This window comes from Mercenaria mercenaria, chromosome 1 (genome assembly GCF_021730395.1).
Source record: "Mercenaria mercenaria strain notata chromosome 1, MADL_Memer_1, whole genome shotgun sequence".
NCBI lineage: Eukaryota > Metazoa > Mollusca > Bivalvia > Venerida > Veneridae > Mercenaria > Mercenaria mercenaria.
Genome location: NC_069361.1, coordinates 8,773,544 through 8,799,028, shown reverse-complemented (window position 1 = coordinate 8,799,028; position 25,485 = coordinate 8,773,544). Strand labels below are relative to the sequence as shown.

Sequence of the window (25,485 nt, the reverse complement as noted above, 5' to 3'; positions counted from 1 at the left end):
TTGTGTACTAAATAAGTACTATTAGCATGTGAATTTTGAAGGTCCCGGGTGCAGTGGTTCGCGAGTAAAGTGCCTTCATGCAAAAAGTTAACATTGGTCCCTGTGACCTTGACCTTTGACCTGGTGACCCCAAAGTCAGTAGGTGTCGTGTACTCAATAAGTACTATCAGCAAGTGAAGTTTGAAGGTCCTGAGTGCAGTGGTTCGCGAGTAAAGTGCCTTCATGCAAAAAGTTAGCATTGGCCCCTGTGACCTTGACCTTTGACCTGGTGGTCCCAAAGTCAGTAGGGGTCGTGTACTCAATAAGTGCTATCAGCATGTGAAGTTTGAAGGTCCTGGGTGCAGACGTTCGCGAGTAAAGTGCCTTCATGCAAAAAGTTAACATTAGACCCTGTGACCTTGACCTTTGACCTGGTGACCCCAATGTCAGTAGGGGTCGTGTACTCAATAAGTACTATCAGCACATGAAGTTTGAAGGTCCTGGCTGTAGTGGTTCGCGGGTAAAGTGCCTTCATGCAAAAAGTTAACGTTGTGGCGAACTAACGAACGAAGGAACGGACGGACAGTTGAAAATTAATATACCTAACTTTGGGGGCATAAAAATTAACAAACAATAAATAAAATAAATTGACAAACAGACATTAAAAGGCTATGATAAAATGAAACAATGTTAATTCAGTTCACCTTATTAAACAACAAAATAAGTTAAAGGAAAAATAATATTTTTTCTAAAGATTATTTTTAAAAACCAAAAAGTTTGCAAGTCTGCAGCAGACGACAACCTCAGCATGACTATGAGGACATAAAAAATAGTTTTGCCACAATTTGTAAACTTCTTGTTTTTGTGGAGTACTAATTGTTTAAATAGTAAACGTATACTGAAACAGACAGAATACTATGTTTACCTTTGTAAATCATTGACTTTTCTAGCTCCGACCATTTCAACAACAGTTTGCTGATTCTGCTCATCAACAACATATAGTTCCTCTGTGATCACTCCAGCATTCTCATCCTCTATTTTACCATACCTGTCCTTAACAGCTGTCATGAATGGCACACCAAAATTTGCTTTCTTTACGCGGATAAAGGAACCAGACTTTGGATGTCTAAAACAGAGATAGAAACAAGCAAATTCAATGAAATGGTATCCCTGGCAGAACAGGTTTAAGATGAATGGGAAAGAAACATGAAGCCTACTGAACATTGACATTTGAATACATTCAAATGAGGCTAGTGATATGGAACTTGTTCTGTGAGGTCATTTCAAATTACCAAAGACTTGTATGGAGTTTGAAAGAATTTGACCTCATATTTGCTGAGAAACCTGCTTACATTCAAATATGCAAAACTTTAGCAATGAAGATGCCAATAAAAAGGCGAAAATAGAAGTTTTCCTTCTTTTTTGAAAATAAGTTCAAGATTTATTCCTACTTTACTATGTTTGTAGAATCTGTAAAAAAATGTTTTTATATTTCCTTATGTGAAGGTACAAAATGGAGACTAAAGCTGAAAATTACTCAGTAAATTCAGGCATGACTAGGGACAGCTTCTTTATAATTGTCTAATTAAACCACACTCAGATTTGCAGAAACTTACTTGGTTTTGAAGTATGTATGACATTCATGTGTGCCATCATGTTTGCCTCTGTCTGGATCATCCCACTCAACACCAAGCCATATACCTTGTGAAATAAAACATTTAAAAAAAAAATTCATCTGATTTTTTTTCTAATAAATTACACTAAACAGTATCCTTAAATGCCTCTTCAGAGGATGTATGTTCTCCATGATGACTTGATAAAAGACACATGTCTGAATGAAATTATTTGTCCTCCACCTCTGACTTGTGTGGATAAGTTGGCAGTTAGTTGAGGAGAACAGGTTAATCCTGGGTTCTGAATCAAAGAACACTGATTAGATTAACTGCCCTCTGTAACATAACTGAAATACCTTTGATAAATGGTGCTAAACACACAAAAAAAGATGCTTTCTTTACTTACCGTAACTTACTATCATTGTGAATTTCAATAAAACATGTAAATTGGCGATTTGGTCTACCCATCAAATAAGTATAAAACAAGAGCTGTCTCCATAGGATGACATATGCCCCCGATGGCACTTTGAATGAGTAGTTATGGCTGATGTTAGAGTTTAGGACCTTTGACCTACGGAGCTGGATCTTGAGCGCGACATGTCGTCTTACTGTGCCACACATTCATGCGTAGTTATTTTAAAATCCATGCATGAATGACAAAGATATGGACCGGACACGCCCATCAATGCACTATCATGAAAAATGACCTTTAACGTCTAAGTGTGACCTTGACCTTTGAGCTACAGACCTGGGTCTTGCGCGCGACACGTCGTCTTACTGTGGTACACATTCATGCCAAGTTATTTGAAAATCCATCCATGGTTGACAAAGATATGGACCGGACACGCCCATCAATGCACTATCCTTTAATGTCTAAGTGTGACCTTGACCTTTGAGCTACGGACCTGGGTCTTGCGCGCAACACGTCGTCTTACTGTGGTACACATTCATGCCAAGTTATTTGAAAATTCATCCATCGATGACAAAGATATGGACCAGACACGCCCATCAATGCACTATCCTTTAATGTCTAAGTGTGACCTTGACCTTTGAGCTACGGACCTGGGTCTTGCGCACGACACGTCGTCTTACTGTGGTACACATTCATGCCAAGTTATTTGAAAATCCATCCATCGATGACAAAGATATGGACCGGACACGCCCATCAATGCACTATCCTTTAATGTCTAAGTGTGACCTTGACCTTTGAGCTACGGACCTGGGTCTTGCGCACGACACGTCGTCTTACTGTGGTACACATTCATGCCAAGTTATTTGAAAATCCATCCATCGATGACAAAGATATGGACCGGACACGAAAATTGCGGACAGACCGACAGACGGTTCAAAAACTATATGCCTCCCTTCGGGGGCATAAAAAGTAGAGTGACTTCACAGTAAAGGAAAGATATATTCCATGAATGATATTTTAATGTAGGGGTAATGCAAACGTGCAGTAATTGTGATTTATCCCATTAGTGTGGGAAGTGGAAGTCTTGTATGAGAAATGACAAACTTGTATTAGAAAAAGTGCTCAATTATCTGACCTTCTAGGTTGACCTAAACATTGTACTAACCTGACTATACATAAATATTAAAGAATTCAATTTGGGAATTATTCTCACACACTGTAAGGAGAAACACCTTAGATACATTATAATATCAATCAACAATGTTACACTGGGTAAGTGACTTTTCTATGCTTATTGATTGTAGTACATATCATACCTTTAGTAGGAGATACAGGTCCTATATATTTCAGGGTTGCTCTGTAGCCTTCACATTCCAGACGTGCTCCTATGGCAACCTTACTGCCATCTTCTCTCAGTATTGCCTCATCACCTGCTATAAATAATTTCACATGAGAGGTGGTCAATCATTTCCAACAAAAGTTCTTTGTTGTCTGTTTTTTTTTCAGGACCGATACATTAAAAGAGCTGTTTGGAAACAAAAGGGTCATGACGGCCGTAGATTGCTCACCTCAGTTTTACAGCTCAGTTTGTTTGTTTGTTTTGGGTTTAACGCCGTTTTTCAACAGTATTTCAGTCATGTAACGGCGGGCAGTTAACCTAACCAGTGTTCCTGGATTCTGTACCAGTACAAACCTGTTCTCCGCAAGTAACTGCCAACTTCCCCTCATGAATCAGAGGTGGAGGACTAATGATATCAGACACAATGTCGTTTATCAAATAGTCACGGAGAACATACGCCCCGCCCGAGGATCGAACTCGCGACCCCGAGATCCGTAGACCAACGCTCTTACCTATTGAGCTAAGCGGGCGGGCTTTTACAGCTCAGATATGTTCTTTGGGGCTATGGTTATAAATCAGCTATATTAGTACAAGGTCACCAAAGGAATGACTTTGTGCAATTATAGAAGTGTCTTCTATATACTTTAAAGCCCAGCACAATGGAGCCATGGATTAAGTTTTGACCTGTCAAGTTATATTTTCTTTTTCATGCATAGGAAGTTTTTGCCACTTATTTTAGAGGAAATACTCACTTTTGGTATTTTATTTGAGGAAAATAGTTGCTCTTGTTTCTTTATATATATACAATATCTTTTTCATACAAAGGTTCTGTTACACATCGTATCATGCTGATCTTGTTCAACAGGAACATACCTTGTAAGCAACATCATCTATGGTTATAACAGATATACTCACCTCCGTCTATGGCACTGGTATCTATGCTTAATTTTTTTGTGATGATTACAAGTTCACTTCCCGTTGTGAGTGATCTTTTTCAAGTATGATATTTTCCTTTCTTTTTAATGTCAGACATAATTTCCAGTTAAAAGTATTATATTTAAAACGAAAAACAGGTCCCTCACATTCAGAAGCAAACCCGTAGCCATGACAAGAAAAGAAGAGCATAGCTACCAGCATCTTGGTCCTCTTAGCCACTGAGGAACACAATTTATGAGGCAAATTTATCTGCTATAACCATAAATTATATCATCTGACGTGTCTCTGCTCTGTTGGTTAATTTGACTGCACAACACCAACCAATCTCAGATTGATTTTTCTATTCTTTGGACAAGGAAATAGTGAACATTGTCTTTTACTTCTTTATTGGAAGTGTCTAGCCGTCTGGTAACCAGATGCCTAGCCTACGTTCTAGCCTGCCGGTAACTGGACACCTAGTCTGTCCTCTAGAGGTTTTCTAGACGTCCGGTTATCATTTTGCTTAGGATTAGTGTAATGAATTAACTAAATTGGTCATTTTTTATTTGCCAAAAATAGCAATATTTACCTGTAAACAAATGCTAGGCTGAATTAAAACTTGATAATCATGCAATTGTTAACAAGTAAAAACGGTAGTACATGTGACAAATTTTATCATGGAGAAATGAATAAAACAGACAGTTTAAAAACTTTTCTGCTAAGTAAATGGTTAAACATACTTGTAATTGACACTACATTTATAAAAGTTAAATAAACATGACCTAAGTGTAGTAATAGTTTTTATCTATCAGCCATTTACTTCATTACCTAAAACAGAACAGATCACATCAGGGTTCTTATGGGAGAAAAGAATAGAATAGAATAGAAAGCTTGACACCTCCTTCTTTATTGTAACAAAACATATTTAATGATCAAGATCTATGTTCAGTTTCTTTCAAAAGACCTAAAATATTGGCCGACATTATGGCAGGGGAGTTAGCTTTACTCATTTTGGCTTATCGGGATGACTTATTTTATGATCTGATATTTTATAGTTGTCATTCCTCTAACTAAGCCTTACCCGTATCTGCATTTTACTGTTAGGAAAACGAAGACATTAAAAAATCCAAAAAAGTCATCATACATACATGTGATGAGTTCAGAATCCCAAAACTGGAGGTTTGCTATTTTTCAGCTGGAGTTTGGGTCTCAGAACTGGAGGTTTTTTATCGACATAAATTAAGCACGCGAATGCATAACTTAAGAGACAAAATCCAATATTTTATGTTATTTTCTATTCTACTTTTAACTTCAAAAACCTAAAAGGATAAAATATATTGTATTTTAACAACTTTTAAAAAGTCAGGGCTTCCATTAGGATTCAGTTTCATGGAGTCAGGACTGCCCAACGCTTTCATTTACTGTGTAAACATGTTTGGCAGTCCTCGGTAATTATCAACCAAGTGCTGCGAGGAAAAAGTCTGATCTAAAAATTGAATTTTTTTGAAAAGCGTGAGAATTATGGTTTTGGTCGGGAGACAGGAGGCAAGGTAAAAATCGGGATTTTGACCCTCCTGCGTGGGAGATCACATGTATGCATAATATACTGGTCAGACTTACTTGCTTTAATAAATTAAACATTAATTAATATTCATGTAGAAACTTCAAATGGGTTGAATTTAATTCATAATTTAGAGACTTAAACCTTCGAAAATATGATGCGACAGGTGCAAGGAGATATCTACCCAGACACCAGTTTCAATAAACAACAAACTGCGGATTTCACTAAATTGCAGAAACAAAACACAAAATATACATTCATAAAATGTCAGCAAGGCAAGTTTATGATTTGATGTCAACATAAATACATTTCCAGAGATGTAATCATTACAAAAGCTTTGTACATGTACCAGAAAACATTCCCAACAGATTTCAGTTGGGATTTCCTTACAGAAATATTCAGAATAAGTTTGGAAGTGACGGAGACAGCGACAGTCAAAAGTTAATTATCACGCTGTCCCGAAACGTCCTAAATATTATTTGGACTACAGGGGAGTAGGACATGACCTCAAAGCGTCCCTGGTTCTACCTGAAAAACGGAAGTGTCTACTATCTACGTCCATGTAAAGGGTTAGAAATAATCCTAATGGAAGATAGATGGAGAAAAACAACTGAATGGTTGAGTCATGTCGTGAAAACTAATGACAAATGCTACCGACGAAAAATATCACTCGTTTGTAATAAATATCCTACGAGTCTATGTAGGTTAATCATTAAGTGCTATTTTGATCGCAGGAGTAGAAAGCAGTTCTCTGTAAATACGTAAATGACATAAAATTCGAAGAAATCTCACTCATTTTTCACTGATCTCTGAATGCTTGTTTCCGAACTATAATTTAGTTTTCAGTCGTACCAAAACCACTCCGTTGACACTGATCAATTGTTTACCTTAGTTACTTCCGGTTTCAAAGTAAAAGTAAAAATCGTTAAAATTTGCGTTTTGTTTCGTTTTTAAATGATTTAAACATTTCGATCATGATAACATAATCTGTACATTTGTTTCATACACATGTCCGTTATGACAGAGAACGATTTCAAGCAAAGTGTCATTATTGGCACAGTGGTGTTGGGGATTTTTGTAGCAGGTTACATGATTCAGGTAGAAAGGAAAGCTGCCGTTGCTGACAGAAAGTTTTCAGAGTGGATTGAAAGAAATCATCTTGCAGAATTTGTTCAGTTATTTTTTCAAGAAGGTAAATACATATGAAAGCAAGGCAAAGCTGCTGGGCAGCTGCCACCTTTCTATCAGTTCTAATTCAACTTCCTGCATTTACTTTTAACCTACATCTACATCTACGGAGATACTCCCAACAATCAATTTCTGAACATAACTGGGAGCTGGAACAACTGATACGGGGACTGGAAACTGGCATTTATCTTATCTTATGCTGTCATCCAATCGAAGCGTATGCCGTAGGTTATTCTGCTATTACTCAAACCCTTACGCCTTACAGTTTAACTCGTCCTTTCAGTGAAAATCTGGGAAAGCATTTGTTGAATTTTTTGTTGAAAACAAAAGTTCTGCCATGAAATTATTGCCTGCATCTGTTTTTAAATGGAAAATATCTACATTAATGTTACTTTTGGCCCTGTGAAAATGGCTAAATCAAGACTTGTCTTACCCAGAGAGAAAGATGTCATTTTTTACATGATATTTGCCTTGTTGATTCACAGTATTTAGAACAAAAAAATTAGGACATATTTTAATGAAAATAGCAAGTCAAAACTGTAAACTGTTGCCTGAAAATTTTTGTTTATGATATTGCTCTGTTCTTCACCATTTAAATGCGTGTTAAACCTAGATGATTTTCTGCAGTTTTATCTAAAAGTTCAGAATACTAAATGTAACTTCGTTGTCGGCCTTTTTAAAGAAAAATATTGTTATTTTAATTTAAATACATTGTATTTTTCACACATCAGTTTTAAGATTAAATCTATTAAACTAATTTTTGGAGTTTAAACAACAATTTCGTTTGAAACATTCCCTACGTTCAAGAAGAATGTTTGTTTCTGTATGTAGAAATCTGACATTATAAACAATAATTATAATTATGGCTCTACAAGATTAAGAAAAGTGTCAGCTTTCTGTTATTTTCCATTTTTTTTATTCAAATCCAAGAAAAAATCCGCCCTTTGATAAAAGTTTGAAGTTACGTGGTAAAATATTTCTTCAGGGAAGTGAGCTCGAGTTAATTCATAATAATTAAGCATATCACCACATGCAGTCGCATGCTGATTTTGCTTCAGAATCCCTTTAGATCAATCTCTGATCATCTAATTATCACCACTTAACATGTGACTGGTAAACCCTTTGAACAATAAGTGTTATAGCTCCATGATTAACATGAGGTAATATGCTAATTACACGCTAATCGATAGTGGCGAAAACAAAATATCGATCGCTAACGACTGGTCGATATTTACAGGTATGGACGACAGCATAATACAGATAAATGTATTGATTTATACGGAGTTTCTACTCCCCGTATTAGACCTTCCTGCTGGGAGTATGGCCTGTAAAATAGTTCTTTTACTTGATCTTTGTGATGCACATAACTTCTGTGTTTTTACTATTTCTAACAGCTATCCCTGACAACGCGCCTGCTAGTCATAATTGTTAATGACTGCTAAGCAGTAGAACATAGACACAGACAAAGCCTTAGCCCAACTAATTGTGCGCAAAGAGCTCTTTGATATATATAGACTATAACACCCTCCACGCACATCCCACATACCATTTAAAACACTGCAGAAAGTTTTCCTTCTATATGTATATAACCAGCGACGCAAATTGAGTCGCTGACTTTGGAGGCTTCAAATACATATTTAACCCCAATTTTTCAAACTAAAAATTACATGTCTGGAAATTTTATTTCATTCCAAATACAATCATTATATGTCCTAACGAATGAGAAAACCTCTGTTTTGTAGGCAAAACACTTTTAAACTCTATATAATTATGTCAGTGTGTTTTCCCCTTGCACCATTAAATTTCTACCTCCGTCATGTAATGGAGTGTTCTGGTGAACTTGCAGACATATTGTCTATCATCTTTAACCACTCCCTGGGCACAGGTCAAACCCCTAACGACTGGCGTAATGCTTCAGTAGCTCCTATTTTTAAGAAGGGCTATAAGTATAACCCGATCAATTACAGACCGGTTTCCCTTTAACATGTATTTTGTGTAAAGTCCTTGAGTACATAATTGTTAGTAACTGAATGAAATGCATTTCCATGTCCAACATTTTGTCAAACTTCCAACATGGTTTCCGTGAGAAAAGGTCTTGTGAGACGCAACATGTACAATTTGTCCATGACCTAGCCCATAACTTGGATAGTAGTAAAACCAGCAAACATGTTCAAACTGACATATTAATCATGGATTTTGCCAAGGCCTTTGATAAGGTGCCTCATAAGAGACTCATGCACAAGTTAAATTTTTATGGTATATGGGGTACTACCCTTAATGGATTGAGTCTTGGTTAAACAATAGGTCTCAGGTGGTAGTCCTCGATGGTGCAGAGTCTGATCCAGCCCCAGTAGTATCTGGTTTTCCCCAAGGCTAAGTTCTTGGACCAGTGCTATTTCTCTTATTTATTAACAACCTACCTGAAGTTATCACATCAACAGTGCTCTTTTTGCTGACGACTGTGTGTTGTATCGTGATATCCATTCCTACTCAGATTGTCTGATCCTACAAGATGATTTGAATATATTGCAACAGTGGGAGTAAACTTGGTTTATGAAATTTAATGTGGCCAAATGTGAGGTCATGAGAATTTCCAGACATAGACAAGTTAACATTATTAAACATAACTGTTTGCTCCATGGTCAAGTCCTGGAGGTGGTTGACTCTGCTAAGTATCTTGTTGTAACTTTCACCAATACTTTGGATTGGTCCAAACACATATAGATGTAGTGTGTCTAGCAAGGCCACTAGAGCACTGGGTTTCATATGTGGTAACCTTTCCTTTGCCCCACAGGGGACAAGAATTATGGCATACAAAACCTTGGTCAGGCCCCAAATTGAGTATGCGTCCCCAGTATGGAATCCATACACCCAAAAAATGTACAGAGGATTGAAAAGGTGCAATGCACTGCAGCAAGATGGTCATGCAGGAGGTGGGGTTAGTCATGTATATGACATGTTGACCGAATTAGATATGGGTAGTTTAGAGCATAGAAGAGAGGTCTCAAGTCTAGCCTTTTCTATAAAATGGTTTTCTTACATAATAATCTAGTCTATATTGATAAGGATAGGTACCTGACCCCAGTTACAAGTAAGTCACTCAGAACCAGACACAGTCACCCCTTTCAATACCATAGACCTCCACACAGACTGTTTCAAGTACTCTTTCTTTCCTAGGTTAATACCAGTCTAGAATGGCCTGTCTGAGTCAACTGTCTCCACCAGTACAGTGGACTCCTTTAAGAAGGCCATTATGTCAGTGTAAGGTAGTATAGCCTTGTACATAGTTTTAACATGTTGTGTCGGCTACCATTTTTATATGCCCGTTTGAAAAACGGGACGTATTATGGGAACGCCCCTGGCGGGCGGATGGGCAGGCGGGCGGCGTCCACAGACCTTGTCCGGAGCATATTTTCTACATGCATGGAGGGATTTTGATGAAACTTGGCACAGTTGTTCACCATCATGAGAGGGAGTGTCATGCACAAGAACCAGGTCCCTAGGTCTAAGGTCAAGGTCACACTTAGAGGTCAAAGGTCAAATTCAAGAATGACTTTGTCCGGAGCATATCTTCTTCATGAATGGAGGGATTTTGATGAAAGTTGGCACAATTGTTCATCATCATGAGATGGAGTGTCATGCGCAAAAACCAGGTCCCTAGGTCTAAGGTCAAGGTCACACTTAGAGGCCAAAGGATACAAGAATGAAAAATTCAAGAATGACTTTGTCCGGAGCATATCTTCTTCATGCATGGAAGGATTTTGATGTAGCTTGGCACAGTTGTTCACCATAATGAGAGGGAGTGTCATGCGCAAGAACCAGGTCCCTAGATCTAAGGTCAAGGTCACACTTAGAGGTCAACGGATACAAGAATGAAAACTTTGTCCGGAGCATATCTTCTTCATGCATGAAAGGACTTTGATGTAGCTTGGCACAATTGTTCACCATCATGAGACAGATTGTCTTGCGCAAGAACCAGGTCCCTAGGGGTAAGGTCAAGGTCACACTTAGAGGTCAAGGATACAAGAATGAAAACTTTGTCCGGAGCATTTCTTCTTCGTGCATTGAGGGATTTTGATACAACTTGGCACAAATGTTCACAAGCATGAGACGGAGTGTCATGCGTAAGAACCAGGTCCCTAGGTCTAAGGTCAAGGTCACACTTAGAGGCCAAAGGTCAGATACAAGAATGACTTTGTCCAGAGCATTTCTACTTCATGCAATGAGGGATTTTGATGTAACTTGGCATAGTTGTACACCATCATGAGATGGAGTGTCATGCACTGGTCCCTTCTTTTGAATTACTTCCCTTTGCTGTTACTATAAATAGCTTATATTGTAACTTTTTCATTACAAGTCGTAGGGAAAAATCGAGACCACTTTTCTGTAGAACAACATGCATGTTACATCCAATTCTGAGGTGTATTTTGAGCTATCTCTACCTGGTAAGGATTTTTGTGTGGACTTGTAATTTTTATACGCCCGTTTGAAAAACGGGATGTATTATGGGAACGCCCCTGGCAGGCGGATGGGCGGGCGGGCGGCGTCCACAGACCTTGTCCGGAGCATATTTTCTACATCATACATGCATGGAGGGATTTTGATGAAAGTTGGCACAGTTGTTCACCATCATGAGACGGAGTGTCATGCGCAAGAACCAGGTCCCTAGGTCTAAGGTCAAGGTCACACTTAGAGGTCAAAGGTCAAATTCAAGAATGACTTTGTCCGGAGCATATCTTCTTCATGCATGGAGGGATTTTGATGAAAGTTGGCACAATTGTTCATCATCATGAGACGGAGTGTCATGCGCAAAAACCAGGTCCCTAGGTCTAAGGTCAAGGTCACACTTAGAGGCCAAAGGATACAAGAATGAAAAATTCAAGAATGACTTTGTCCGGAGCATATCTTCTTCATGCATTGAAAGGATTTTGATGTAGCTTGGCACAGTTGTTCACCATAATGAGAGGGAGTGTCATGCGCAAGAACCAGGTCCCTAGGTCTAAGGTCAAGGTCACACTTAGAGGTCAAAGGATACAAGAATGAAAACTTTGTCCGGAGCATATCTTCTTCATGCATGAAAGGACTTTGATGTAGCTTGGCACAATTGTTCAGCATCATGAGACAGAGTGTCTTGCACAAGAACCAGGTCCCTAGGGGTAAGGTCAAGGTCACACTTAGAGGTCAAGGATACACGAATGAAAACTTTGTCCGGAGCATTTCTTCTTCATGCATTGAGGGATTTTGATACAACTTGGCACAAATGTTCACAAGCATGAGACAGAGTGTCATGCGCAAGAACCAGGTCCCTAGGTCTAAGGTCAAGGTCACACTTAGAGGCCAAAGGTCAGATACAAGAATGACTTTGTCCAGAGCATTTCTACTTCATGCAATGAGGGATTTTGATGTAACTTGGCATAGTTGTACACCATCATGAGACAGAGTGTCATGCACTGGTCCCTTCTTTTGAATTACTTCCCTTTGCTGTTACTATAAATAGCTTATATTGTAACTTTTTCATTACAAGTCGTAGGGAAAAATCGAGACCACTTTTCTGTAGTACAACATGCATGTTACATCCAATTCTGAGGTGTATTTTGAGCTATCTCTACCTGGTTAGAATTTTTGTGTGGACTTGTAATTTTTTTTTTTTAGATTTTTTTAGATTTTTTTTTTTTTTTTGTTCTCTTTAAAGATTAACTTCCCTTAGATGTTACTATTGATAACTTACATTGTAACTTTTTTATAATTTAACCGTAGGGAAAAACCAAGACCACTTTTCTGTGGTACAACATTGATGTTACTTTCAAATTTTGGGTGTATTTTAAGGTATCTCTACCTGGCAAGGATTTTTTTTGTGGACTTAGAAGAATAAAAGAATTACAATAATTTCTAAAAAAAAACAACATTGTAAACAACTAGAAAATTAAAATTCCATTTGCAAATACAGGTGCTAGTGTAAACAAATTTGCTGTGACGGGTGTATATTGTGACATTCTGGCACCCTTGTTTTTTTTTTATTTTTATTTTTTTTTCTCTTTAAAGATTAACTTCCCTTAGTTGTTACTATAAATAACTTACATTGTAACTTTTTATAATTGACCGTAGGGAAAAGCCAAGACCACTTTTCTGTGGTACAATATTGATGTTACTTTCAAATTTTGGGTGTATTTTAAGGTATCTCTACCTGGTAAGGATTTTTTTGTGGACTTAGAAAAATAAAAGAATTACAATAATTTCTAAAAAAAACAAACATTGTAAACAACTAGAAAATTAAAATTCCATTTGCAAATACAGGTGCTAGTGTAAAGAAATTTGCTGTGACAGGCATATATTGTGACATTCTGGCACTCTTGTTAAACATGTAATTTGGCAGTCAGAACGATTCTGGCTTCAAAATTACTTCTTTTATAAATTTTTTTATATATGGGTAGTTGTTTTATCAACTTTTCAGACTTCTTAAATTGCCACCCCCATGATGTGATGATCAGTATTGATTGAAGTAGTTAATGGAAGAAAGAAAAGCTGTATGTGCATTGATCAGTTTATTTTTAAACCCTGTTGTACGCTCCACACATTTCATTGGTTACATGTTTATACATTTCAGATTTTTAATATGTATACGGGAGGTATCATGGTAGGTTTAACAAGCCATTTTTAGCTCATCTGATTTTTTGAAAAAAAATGATGAGTTATTGTCATCACTTGAGCGGTTGTCGGCGTCGGCGTCTGCGTCGGCGTTGCCTGGTAAAGTTTTATGTTTAGGTCAGCTTTTCTCCTAAACTATCAAAGCTATTGCTTTGAAACTTGGAATACTTGTTCACCATCATAAGCTGACCCTGTATAGCAAGAAACATAACTCCATCTTGCTTTTTCCAAGATTTATGGCCCCTTTTGTACTTAGAAAATATCAGATTTCTTGGTTAAGTTTTATGTTTAGGTCAACTTTTCTCCTAAACTATCAAAGCTTTTGCTTTGAAACTTTGAATACTTGTTCACCATCATAAGCAGACCCTGTACATCAAGAAACATAACTCCATCTTGCTTTTTGCAAGAATTATTGCCCCTTTTGGACTTAGAAAATCAGTTTTCTTGGTTAAGTTTTATGTTTAGGTCAGCTTTTATCCTAAACTATCAAAGCTATTCCTTTAAAACTTGCAACACTTGTTCACCATCATAAGCTGACCCTGTACAGCAAGAAACATAACTCCATCCTGCTTTTTGCAAGATTTATGGCCCCTTTTGGACTTAGAAAATATCAGATTTCTTGGTTAAGTTTTATATTTAGGTCAACTTTTTCTCTTAAACTATCAAAGCTATTGCTTTAAAACTTGCAACTCTTGTTCACCATCATAAGCTGACCCTGTACAGCAAGCAACATAACTCCATCCTGCTTTTTGCAATAATTATTGCCCCTTTTGGACTTAGAAAAATCATTTTCTTGGTTGAATATTATGTTTAAGTCAACTTTTCTCATAAACTATCAAAGCTATTGCTTTAAAACTTGCAACAGTTTTTCACCATCATAAGTGGACACTGTACATCAAGAAACATAACTCTATCCTGCTTTTTGCAAGAGTGATGGCCCTTTTTAGACTTAGAAAATCATGGGTAGGACAATATTTCTATTATACAAAAAAAAATCAGATGAGCGTCAGCACCCGCAAGGCGGTGCTCTTGTTTAACTTTTGTTTATCTTTGGGCGTTGGTCTAGTCCAGGTTGTCCAATGGTCCAGTTTGTCTCTAATGCCCTGTCCATGTGTATTTTGCCATCATGTATTAAAGTAAAGTTCTTGATTCAGAGTAATACAGACAAACCAATAAAAAGATGATAATATGATTCAACAACATGCATTATACATTTTTTACCAAGTCTGTAGTTTCTACTATTCTGAATCAACCGTCTTTCATAGCTTATTAATGGCAGAACATCTTAATCTTGATATTGCATTTCTAAGTTTAATACCTGTAACATTTTGTCTTCAATTTTCTCTTAAGATGGTAAACTTTTGTTGTAAAAACTGATCTCTCATCCATTGTACAATATTATTGATTTATGAATTGTATACTAGTTCTGAATTATTATTCCGTAAATACTAGAATCAGAGATAATGTAATACACATATTCTCTTTAACTATTAAAGACCAAGAATTGAGTTAAAGTCATCTGTTAAGTGTAACATTTTATGCAAAATAGTATTTGTAGTTTTCCTAAATTTTAAAACTCATACTTAATTAACAAGTAATAGATAAAGCCATTTTCCCAAAGTCTCGATAAACCACAGTGTATATGTTACAATTATGAATAAATTAGGAATTATTTTTAGCTCGACTATTCAAAGAATAGTAGAGCTATTGGACTCACCCATGTGTTGGCGTCCGCGTCCGCATCGACGTCCCGATTTGGTTAAGGTTTTGTATGTAAGCTGGTATCTCAGTAACCACTTCAGGGAATGGATTAAAACTTCACACACTTATTCACTGTGATAAACTGACCTACATTGCACAGGTTCCATAACTCTATTTTGCTTTTTTACAAAATTATGCCCCTTTTTCGACTTAGAAATTCTTGGTTAAGGTTTTGTATGAAAGCTGGTATCTCAGTAACCACTTCTGGGAATGGATTGAAACTTCACAGACTTATTCACTGTGATAGACTGACCTACATTGCACAGGTTCTATAACTCTATTATGCTTTTTTACAAAATTATGCCCTTTTTTCGACTTAGAAATTCTTGGTTAAGGTTTTGTATGTAAGCTGGTATCTCAGTACCCACTAATGGGAATGGATTGAAACTTTACACACTTGTTCACTGTCATGATCTGACATGCACTGTGTAGGTCCCATAACTCTACTTTGCTTTTTTTTTTTTTAAAGATTAAGCCCCTTTTTCGACTTAGCAGTTTTTGGTTAAGTTTTTATATGTAAGTTTGTATTTCAGTATCCACTTATGGGAAAGGATTGAAACTTCATGCACTTGTCCACTTTATGAGCTGATAAGCACTGTGAAGGTTCCATAACCCTTTTTTCCATTTTCACAAAATTATGCCCCTTTTTCGACTTTTGTATTCATTCAGTTGACAAGGCTGTTGAATAGTCGAGCGTTGATGTCCTCCAACAGCTCTTGTTTATAAATGCAATATTCACAAAATGGCTTGCACATACATGTATATATTATATGTACACGTATATTTCATTGTTTTTTAAATTTTTGTGCCCTGAAAGAATTGGTGCAGGGAGCACCTAGATTTACCTATGTCCATTTGTTAGTCTACCTTAAAGATTTATGTGAAAAGCATTTGACGTAGGGACATCAAACATCATTGGAATACTACTCAGCATGTGAAGTTGTGCACCCAGGTTTTTTTTTAAAGATTCCACTCTGTGTTATGGCCCTTGACTTAGACAAAAATATGCATAAAGGACCTAAGAGCTTGTGATTGGTTAAAAGAAGCATTCTTGTAGAAATGCAGGTATAAAGGCTTTTGTAGAGCAGCTCCATTATGTATATATTTTAACCACTCTGTAACTAATAAGTGCAAGGCCTTATTCCTAGATGATATTTTTGAGTATAAATTGTGCAGTTGTAAATTAATGTTTTGTTTTCTTTTGCTATCTGAAAATACTTGATGTTTGTGAAGAAAACGAGAGGTTAAAATACCCATGTGGACTTTCTGTCATTTTATATCCTGTCAGTCACAGTGTTATTGTTTATCTACTTCATATTTTCCTAATAACTTAACAACTGATTTGTGATTTATTATTGATATAACTGATTTCGTAGAACTTATGACTGGTGACCTTGTATGAGATTTATATATGTATATGTTAATGTTACGGGATGCATTGTTTTATAAGTTATATAAATATCTGTTTCTTCTGTTCTGATCTGTTAAAAAATATGGCCACCAGACGGCATGGTCACTTTTCACTATATGTTGGTACTTTTATACGCCCGTTTGAAAAACGTGACGTATTATGGGAACGCCCCTGGCGGGCGGGCGTTTTCCACAGACTTTGTCCGGAGCATATCTTCTTCATGTATGGAGGGATTTTGATGAAACTTGGCACAATTGTTCACCATCACGAGGCGGAGTGTCATGCGTAAGAACCAGGTCCCTAGATCTAAGGTCAAGGTCACACAAAGAGGTCAAATTCAAGAATGACTTTGTCGGGAGCATTTCTTCTTCATGCATGGAGGGATTTTGATATAACTTGGCACAAATGTTCACCACTATGAGACGGAGTGTCTTGCACAGGAACCAGGTCCCTAAGTCTAAGGTCAAGGTCACACTTAGAGGCCAAAGGTCAGATGCAAGAATGACTTTGTCCGGAGCATTTTTCTTCATGCATGGAGGGATTTGATGTAACTTGGCACAATTGTACACCATCATGAGACGGAGTGTCATGCGCAGGTCCCTTCTTTAGAATTACTTCCCTTTGTTGTTACTATAAATAGCTTATATTGTAACTTTTTCATTACTAGTCATAGGGAAAAATCGAGACCACTTTTCTGTAGTACAACATGCATGTTACATCCAATTCTGAGGTGTATTTTGAACAGTCTGTACCTGGTAAGTGGTAAGGATTTTTGTGTGGACTTAGAATTTTTTGTTTGAATTTTTTTTTTTTTTTTTTTTTTAAATTTTTTTTTATAGATTAACTTCCCTTAGTTGTTACTGTAAATAAATTATATTGTAACTTTTTTATAATTGACTGTAGGGAAAAACCAACATAGTTGTTACTTCCAAATTTTAAGGTATCTCTACCTGGCTGGTAAGGAGTTTTTTTTTGTGGATTTAGAAAAACAAAAAAGAATTACAGTAATTACTACACAACCACAGAATTAAAATTCCATTTGCAAATACAGGTGCTAGTGTAAAGAAATTTGCTATGGCGGGCATATATTGTGACATTCTGGCACTTTTGTTTAAATGGAGACTTTAAAACATACTCTCCTCATAAACTGCAGAAATATTCCCCTTAGAAGCCACTGATCCAGTGTTTTAATTTTGCAGGTTCCAGGTTGACTTTAATATATATGTGATTTTTTCCATACCCAAAATGCTCTTAAGTTTGTCCTCATTCCCCTTTGAAAATCTAACAAAGCCTTGATGTTTCCATATATTGCAGATATTGGGTATCTGGATGGACTTGTTCATTTTGATATCGAGAGGGTCAAATCCTTCAAGAAAGTATCTAAGGAAAGAAAAGACAGAGTTAAAGAAGCAATTGAGAAGTTAAAAGAAGAAACAGTGCTTAAGACCTGGCTACACACTAAGGGACTGCCAGAGGAATACGTTGATAGGTAAATTCTTTGACACTGCATGTAATGATATATACATTTTGTAGTACATAGGGTTGAAACATTTTAGAATCAGACTAATGACTCACTATAGGTTTAAATATTTTTTCTGGTATTCATGCATGTGTAAGCCCATGCCAAATAACGCACATGTTGAGTAAAACCCAAAAGATACTTTCCATTACTTGTGTGCATTATAACGTAGTGTTTACATAATATCTCCTGCATGAACACCAGAAAAAATCTTTTAATCCTGTAATAAATCAATGCATATGAATACATATGTTGCAGCTAAACCAGTCAAATTGCTTAGATTGATAAAGTTGGAATTATATATCATAATGAAAAGATATGTAAACTTTCCACTTTTGAGCCGTGCCATGAGAAAACCAACATAGTGGGTTTGCGACCAGCATGGATCCAGACCAGCGCTGCGCATCCGCGCAGTCTGGTCAGGATCCATGCTGTTCGCTAACGGTTTCTCTAACTGCAATAGGCTTTGAAAGCGAACAGCATGGATCCTGACCAGACTGTGCGGATGCGCAGGCTGGTCTGGATCCATGCTGGTCGCAAACCCACTATGTTGGTTTTCTCATGGCACGGCTCTTTTGATATTTGCTGCAGTGCTTTTATATTCAATCTGATCCAGTAGTATTAAAGACACATCTGACAGTTTCCTGTATGTGTATATCACGGTGGCGATACCTTGGGTATGCAGGGGTGCAAAATTTAATCTTTTTTCATGGTAACTTTATTAATACTTAACCAATTTAAATGAAATAAAGACGAGTGCCCGCCCATACGAAAACTACAACCTCAATTGTAGGGCTTGGTCATCTGGGTTTCATATTTTGTGTGAAAAGTGCAACGGCGCATTCTGATGAAACAAATCTGTTTGCACTTTTCAAAAAAAAAATACGAAACTCGTGTGCTCAAGCCTAACCATCGAGGCTGTAGTTTTTTTATGAGCAGGCACTCGTCCTTATTTCGTTTAAACTGGTTAAGTATTAACAAAGCTATAATGAAAAAAATATATATTTTGCACCCCTGCATACCCAGGGTATCGCCACCGTGATATAGGCAAAAATTTTCGTACGGACAGAATTTCTTTAAACTTTGTGTACTGACTGAGAATCAAATTTAAAACAGAAATATGTATTAAAAATCATAAGTACCGGTGCTTGATCTTGAATTATCTGCCCTTGAAAATGGATTTTTCAGTATTTTCCGACTTTCAAGGGCAGACAATTCATGACCAAAGCTGGATACCTATGATTTGCTTTATTATACCCCCACCAAACATGTTGGCCGGCGGGGTAGGGGGGCTATATAGGAGTCAGTTTTGTCGCGTCCCGTCACGTCTCGAAATCTATATCTCAGTTATTACTAAATGGATTTGATTCAAACTTAAAATAGATGTTCCACCTTATCACCCACATCATGTGATTTAAGGTGCATAACTCTGACACCAATTTTTCATGAATTATGCCCCCTTTTACTTAGAATTTAAGGTTAATTTTGATGCATTTTCATTATATCTCAGTTATTACAAAATGGATTTGATTCAAACTTAAAATAGATGTTCCACCTTATCACCCACATCATGTGACACAAGGAGCATAACTCTGACACCAATTTTTCATGCCTTATGCCCCCTTTTACTAAGAATTTAAGATTAATTTTGTAAAAATTATTTTGCCTAAAAATAATTACATTTATTTTCTCACGAAATTAATGGCTATCTTGTTGCTAGGTGTGTAAACTAGAAACTATCGTTGTTGTCAAGTAATCTTGTTTTGTGATTTTATTGGTTACCTGTCTAAACACAATAGAGTAATGATGAACGCCTTAGCGTCTGGGAACCACTCAAGTGTATATTAACTTCAGATCACGTGCAATATTCACAGTTGAATTTAAGGTGTACTGGCTAGCGTTTCAGATCGATGTTAAATTGCCCACCCGCCACACCCCAATGATAAAAATTTCTGTTTTTATGCTAAAATTAATTATATTATTGCATTTTAAATTCTGCTATGGCAATCTGACTGTTCTGTGAAGTACTTATGTTACAGATGATATGCTGCCATTTGGATGCTAACATCGGAAGTGAACAGAATGCAGGTACCTTACATAGATACGGAACTGAACAGATTCCTGGGCTACAAATCAATCGTGAAACAGACAAATCCAATTTGGTATTAACATTTTTCCAGATGGTTGATGATGAGAAACCTAGATGATAATTTACCAAGTTATGGATCGAGGACTAATAGACATTTTAAGTTATACAGATAGTGATCAAGTTAATCATTTTTATCTTTATACTTATGTCACTCCTAATATATTAAGGGCCGGGAAAAATTCTGTCAACTGCGGGGGCGATCGGGCGTGCTTTCGAACGTTGTCATAGTATGGATGTTACTGTGTAAAAGGTATTGCTCTAGTGCTTTGGCAATATCTGACTAGCCTTGCTTAAATGTGTCATAGCCTTGCTTATGTCATAGCCTTGCTCATTATAGTATAGTTGCCTTGCTTAGAATTACAGTATGTTGCCTTGCTCCGTTGGTCCGCTAAATATTCCTTCATTACTTCGACAGCCAACCGTCGAGTTATGGGGAATGGTTAATTTACTGTGGTGTACTGTAGCCTTGCTCATTATAGTATTTGCCTTGTTTAGAATTACGGTACGTTGCCTTGCTCTGTTGATCCGCTAAATATTGTGGTGTACTATAGCCTTGCTCGCTTTGCTTAGAATCACAGTACGTTGCCTTGCTCCGCTAAATATTCCTCATTACTTTGACAGCCAACCGTCGAGTTATGGGGGGTGTTTAATTTACTTTGGTGTACTGTGGTATCCCTTGCGTTCGTGTGGTGCTGATTGTTGCTTCCACAACCAACCATGGAGTAATGATGTGGTGCTTTACGGGCGCGTCTGGTTTCCTCCCGGTCGACAGGGTTACTACAAACAATGGAGTGGCCAAACTTTGCCAGACTATTTATAATAACTTTTATATATAAATGTGAATTACATATTAGACTTGTTGCTTGCAGTATCATATGCACCTATAATCAGTATAGCCTATGTGAGTGTCATCATATCTAAAATGTACAAATAAACATGTAGTAAACTGTGAATATTGCAGTTGTTTCTTGTGTATAATTTCGGGTAGTAAAATAAATGCATTTTCACTATATCTCAGTTATTACGAAATGCATGTGTTTCAAACTTGGAAGTAGTTGTTCCACATCATCACCCACATCATATGACACAAGGCACATAACTCTTGCACCAATATTTATAATAATGATAATAATAATAATAAAGACTTTATTTAACAGGCAGCATACTTGCCGAAGCAATCTTCCGTATGGGCCTCAACGTAATAACATGATACATTTTACATATTTACAACATGGTACGACAACACAAATAAAGAACAAAACAGATACATTTTACAAAACCAGAAGTACAGAAAAGGACCTAAACATAATAACATAATACATTTTACATATTAGCAACATGAACAAAAAACAAAACAGATAGATTTTACTTAATCAACAGCACAGAATAAAAACAATATATTTTAATTGTCGGTTTGTCCAACCATGAAACTTCCATTGGATATAATTATATCTTCTTTTGAATTCTGTACTAGATGCAGAAGGTCTTACATGTAAAGGAATGTCATTCCACAGTTTCGGTCCTGAATAATTTAATGATTTTCTGAAAAATTCGGTCCTGAATAATTTAATGATTTCCTGAAAAATTCTAAATTTGGCTTGGAATATAAAGAAGTTGTTGCTGTGATGACCGGATGATAACTCAAGAACGCTTAGGCCTAGGATCACGAAAGTTGATAGGGAGGTTGGTCATGACCAGCAGATGACCCCTATCAGTTTTGAGGTCAGTATGTCAAAGGTCAAGGTCATAGTGACCAGGAACAGTAAAATGGTTTCCAGGCAATAACTCAAGAACGCTTGGGCCTAGTGTCAGGAAAATTGATAATGAGGTTTGTCATGACCAGCAGATGACCCCTATTGATTTTAAGGTCATTAGGTCAAAGGTCAAGGTCACATTGGCCAGGAACAGGTACCGGTAAACTGTTTCTGATCTTTTGGTCCAAAACCACAGGGCCTAGGGTTTTGATATTTGGTATGTAGCAAAATCTAGGAGTCCTCTACCAAGATTGTTCAGATTATTTCCCTGGGGTCAAATATTGCCCCACCCCGAGGGTCACATGGTTTATATAGACTTACATACATGTAGGAAAAAACTTTGAAAAACGTCTTGTCCAAAACCACAGGCCCTAGGGCTTTGATATTTTGTATATGACATCATCTAGTGGTCATCTACTAAGATTGTTCAAATTATTCCCCTAGGGTCAAATATGGCTCCGCCCTGGGGGTCACATGGTTTACATAGACTTATATAGGGAAAAACTCTCAAAATCTTCTTGTCCAAACCACGTCATCTAGTGGTTCACTACCAAGTTTGTTCAAATTATCCCTCTAGGGTCAAATATGGCCCCGCCCCAGGGGTCATATGGTTCATATAGACTTATATAGGGAAAAACTTAGAATCTTCATGTCCATAACTTACATCATTCAAATTTGGACCACTTGTTTAGTTTTGAGTGGCAAGATGAACCTTGATATGAGTTGACCTTGATCTTGACCTAGTGACCTACTTTCACATTTCTCAAGCTCTGTTCCTTGTGCAATTACTGAATGCATCAAGGGGGCATTTCATGTTCGATGAGCTCTTGTTTAACACAGACTCAAGCTATTATGCAATACTCAACCACCATTGGAGTCATTAAACAATCCAATGACAGTTCTTGACAGATTTAAATGTTTTTGGTACACAGGTGTAACATCATAAAATACAGGTCAAGTTCGACTTTGGCTACAAACCACCAGTTTAATATGTAGTTCTGGCCCCTTTCCAACTTAAAATTTGTCAAACTCGTGGTTGCCGAACAATAACTCACAAAAGGCTTGACAGATTTAGATAAATTTTGGTACACATGTGTAACATCATAAAATACAGGTCAGGTTTGATTTAAATTGCACCTTCTTGTGGCCATGTCTTTCTTATGGTTGCCATTCTTCTGTGACAAGACCGTATTGTGGGGGTATTCGTCACTCTTGTGACAGTTCTAGTTTTATATTTCTGTTTTTCATCTGGTTCTCCATCAGTAAACACAGTTTAAAGAAGAATTTCTGTCCGTAAGAAAATTTTGCCCCATGTCAATATAGACACTGTGGCAATTGTCCTTGATTATGAACATGACAAAATGATACCTCAAAGTCTTGGTCTTTCCCATGGACCGAATTTCTTTAAACTTTGTATACTGAATGTAAATGATGACTAATACATAAATATAAATTAAAATGCACAGTTTCCTTGCCGTAATCTTGAATTATCTGCTGTTGAAAATTGGATTTTTTAGTATTTTCTGATTTTCAAGGGCAGATAATTCAAGATCAAGCACTGGTACCTCTGATTTTTAATACATATTTCCGTTTTAAACTTGATTCTCAGTCAGTACACAAAGTTTAAAGAAATTCTGTCCGTAGAAAAATTTTGCCTATATACATATAGGAAACTGTCAGATGTGTCTTTAAGGATGTTGTTTATCTGTTAATGAGGTCATTTACCGGAGAATGTACTTTCTCTCCCTCTTAGTTCTACAGTAAGTAATGAGAAAATAACAGAAATAGAATAATTCATCAGTACTTATTTTTCTCTGTTCTGCAGCTGTTTTAGCTCATTTGACTTTGTTCAGGTATTAGTATAGTTGTATAGTCTGCAGTCTATCAACTGTTGTCTACACTCCATTGTCTTATTTAAACATCTTCTCCTCTGAAAGTGCTGTTACCGTAACATCAGAATTAGTCAGTAGCATGCTGACATGGACTTTGAGGACTGCAAGAGCAAAATGTAGATAAAACTATTCATGAATCCATAGATGGATCTTCAAGAAACTTTGTCTGTAGTAGCCTGTCTCAAGTTTGTTCAAGTGGTTCCACTTGGCACCTTTAAGGGGCGACCAGAGCTAAAATAGGAAAACAACCTCTTTTCATGAATTGCCTCATGGATCTTTCTCAAACTTGGTCTGTAACAACATTGCATAGACCTGTCTCAAGTATACATTCAATTTGACCCCTTTGAGGGAAAGCCAGAGCTTAATAAAATTTAACAACTTCTCATGTGCATAAACTTGGTCTGTACAGTCATCGTATGGATCTTCCTCAAATTTCTTTAATTGTTTCCACTTGGCCCCTTTGAGGGGCCCACCAGAGCTATATATAGGAAAGCTTTAAAAAACCTTTTTCCCTTAACCGTGACATGAGTCTTCACCAAAGTCAGTTTGTAGCATCCTTGTATGGACCTCTTTCAAATGTATCGAAATGTTTCTGCTTGACCTCTTTTTAGGGCTGTGAGAGTTAAATTCAGGAAAACATTTACAAGACTTCTTCTCATGAGCTACATGATAGATTTTCTCCAAATTTGGTCAGTAGTATTCTTGTACTTGTTCCATTTTAGGGGCTGCCAGAGCAAAATTTAAAAAAAAACACCTTGAACTTGCTTCTTCTCATGAACCACATGTTGGATCTTACCAAACTTACTGTGTAGCATCCTTGTATGAGACTCTCTCAAGTTTGATCAAATTTCTGCACTTGTTTTGGGGGCAGCCAGAGTCGAGAAAAAAAGAAAAGAAAGGGCATTTTCAAAATCCTTGTAGGTTTATTCATATGAATTTATATTTATTTTTAAAGAATTATGTTATTTTACAGATTAAAGTTAATTGGTGTTGAAGATCTTCGGCAACTCAGCTTACTGTCAGACAAAAGACTTCAGTCGTTGACGGAACATGATCATACGTTTGAAGACTATCGAGATTTTATGCGCGGCATTTCACAACTTAAAAGTTATCGCAACAAACTGCATGATGTGGAAAGAGAAATGCTCATCCATCATAAAGCTGGAATTGTTTTGCCTGGCTCATATTCACTTCTTACATTTTTCTTGATAGGTAAGTTGGTTTATCTTTAAAATGGAAAAAAATGCATTTTTAGCATAGCTATGTTTATTTATGTATCTTCATGTTAGCACCTAGGAACACATTTAATAGCAAATTTATCAAATATGTTGATATATTGGAGCTTGT

At 36.8% G+C, this 25,485-nt stretch overlaps 3 protein-coding genes across 4 annotated transcripts in view; 1 reads left to right on the top strand and 2 right to left on the bottom strand.

Annotated features, from left to right (window-relative positions):
• The window catches only part of LOC123545036 (tubulin-specific chaperone E-like), a 39,887-nt gene extending 33,228 nt beyond the window's left edge, over positions 1 to 6,659 (bottom strand). The window contains exons 1-4 of one of the 2 annotated variants that reach the window (XM_045331276.2): positions 6,612 to 6,659; positions 3,321 to 3,434; positions 1,596 to 1,680; positions 905 to 1,105 (exon numbers count right to left, since the gene is read on the bottom strand). In XM_045331276.2, coding sequence (XP_045187211.2) covers positions 905 to 1,105; positions 1,596 to 1,680; positions 3,321 to 3,434; positions 6,612 to 6,615 — 404 coding nt within the window. In that variant the 5' untranslated portion in view covers positions 6,616 to 6,659. Of the gene's footprint in view, positions 1 to 904; positions 1,106 to 1,595; positions 1,681 to 3,320; positions 3,438 to 6,611 lie in introns of both variants that reach the window. The other variant, XM_045331275.2, reaches the window with a different exon arrangement.
• The window catches only part of LOC123545048 (uncharacterized), a 550,315-nt gene that overhangs the window by 4,492 nt on the left and 520,338 nt on the right, over positions 1 to 25,485 (bottom strand). The gene's annotated exons all lie outside the window — the stretch shown is intronic.
• The window catches only part of LOC128548070 (uncharacterized), a 50,650-nt gene continuing 31,850 nt past the window's right edge, over positions 6,686 to 25,485 (top strand). The window contains exons 1-3 of the mRNA XM_053522450.1: positions 6,686 to 7,011; positions 18,139 to 18,313; positions 25,112 to 25,350. Coding sequence (XP_053378425.1) covers positions 6,828 to 7,011; positions 18,139 to 18,313; positions 25,112 to 25,350 — 598 coding nt within the window. The 5' untranslated portion in view covers positions 6,686 to 6,827. The remainder of the gene's footprint in view (positions 7,012 to 18,138; positions 18,314 to 25,111; positions 25,351 to 25,485) is intronic.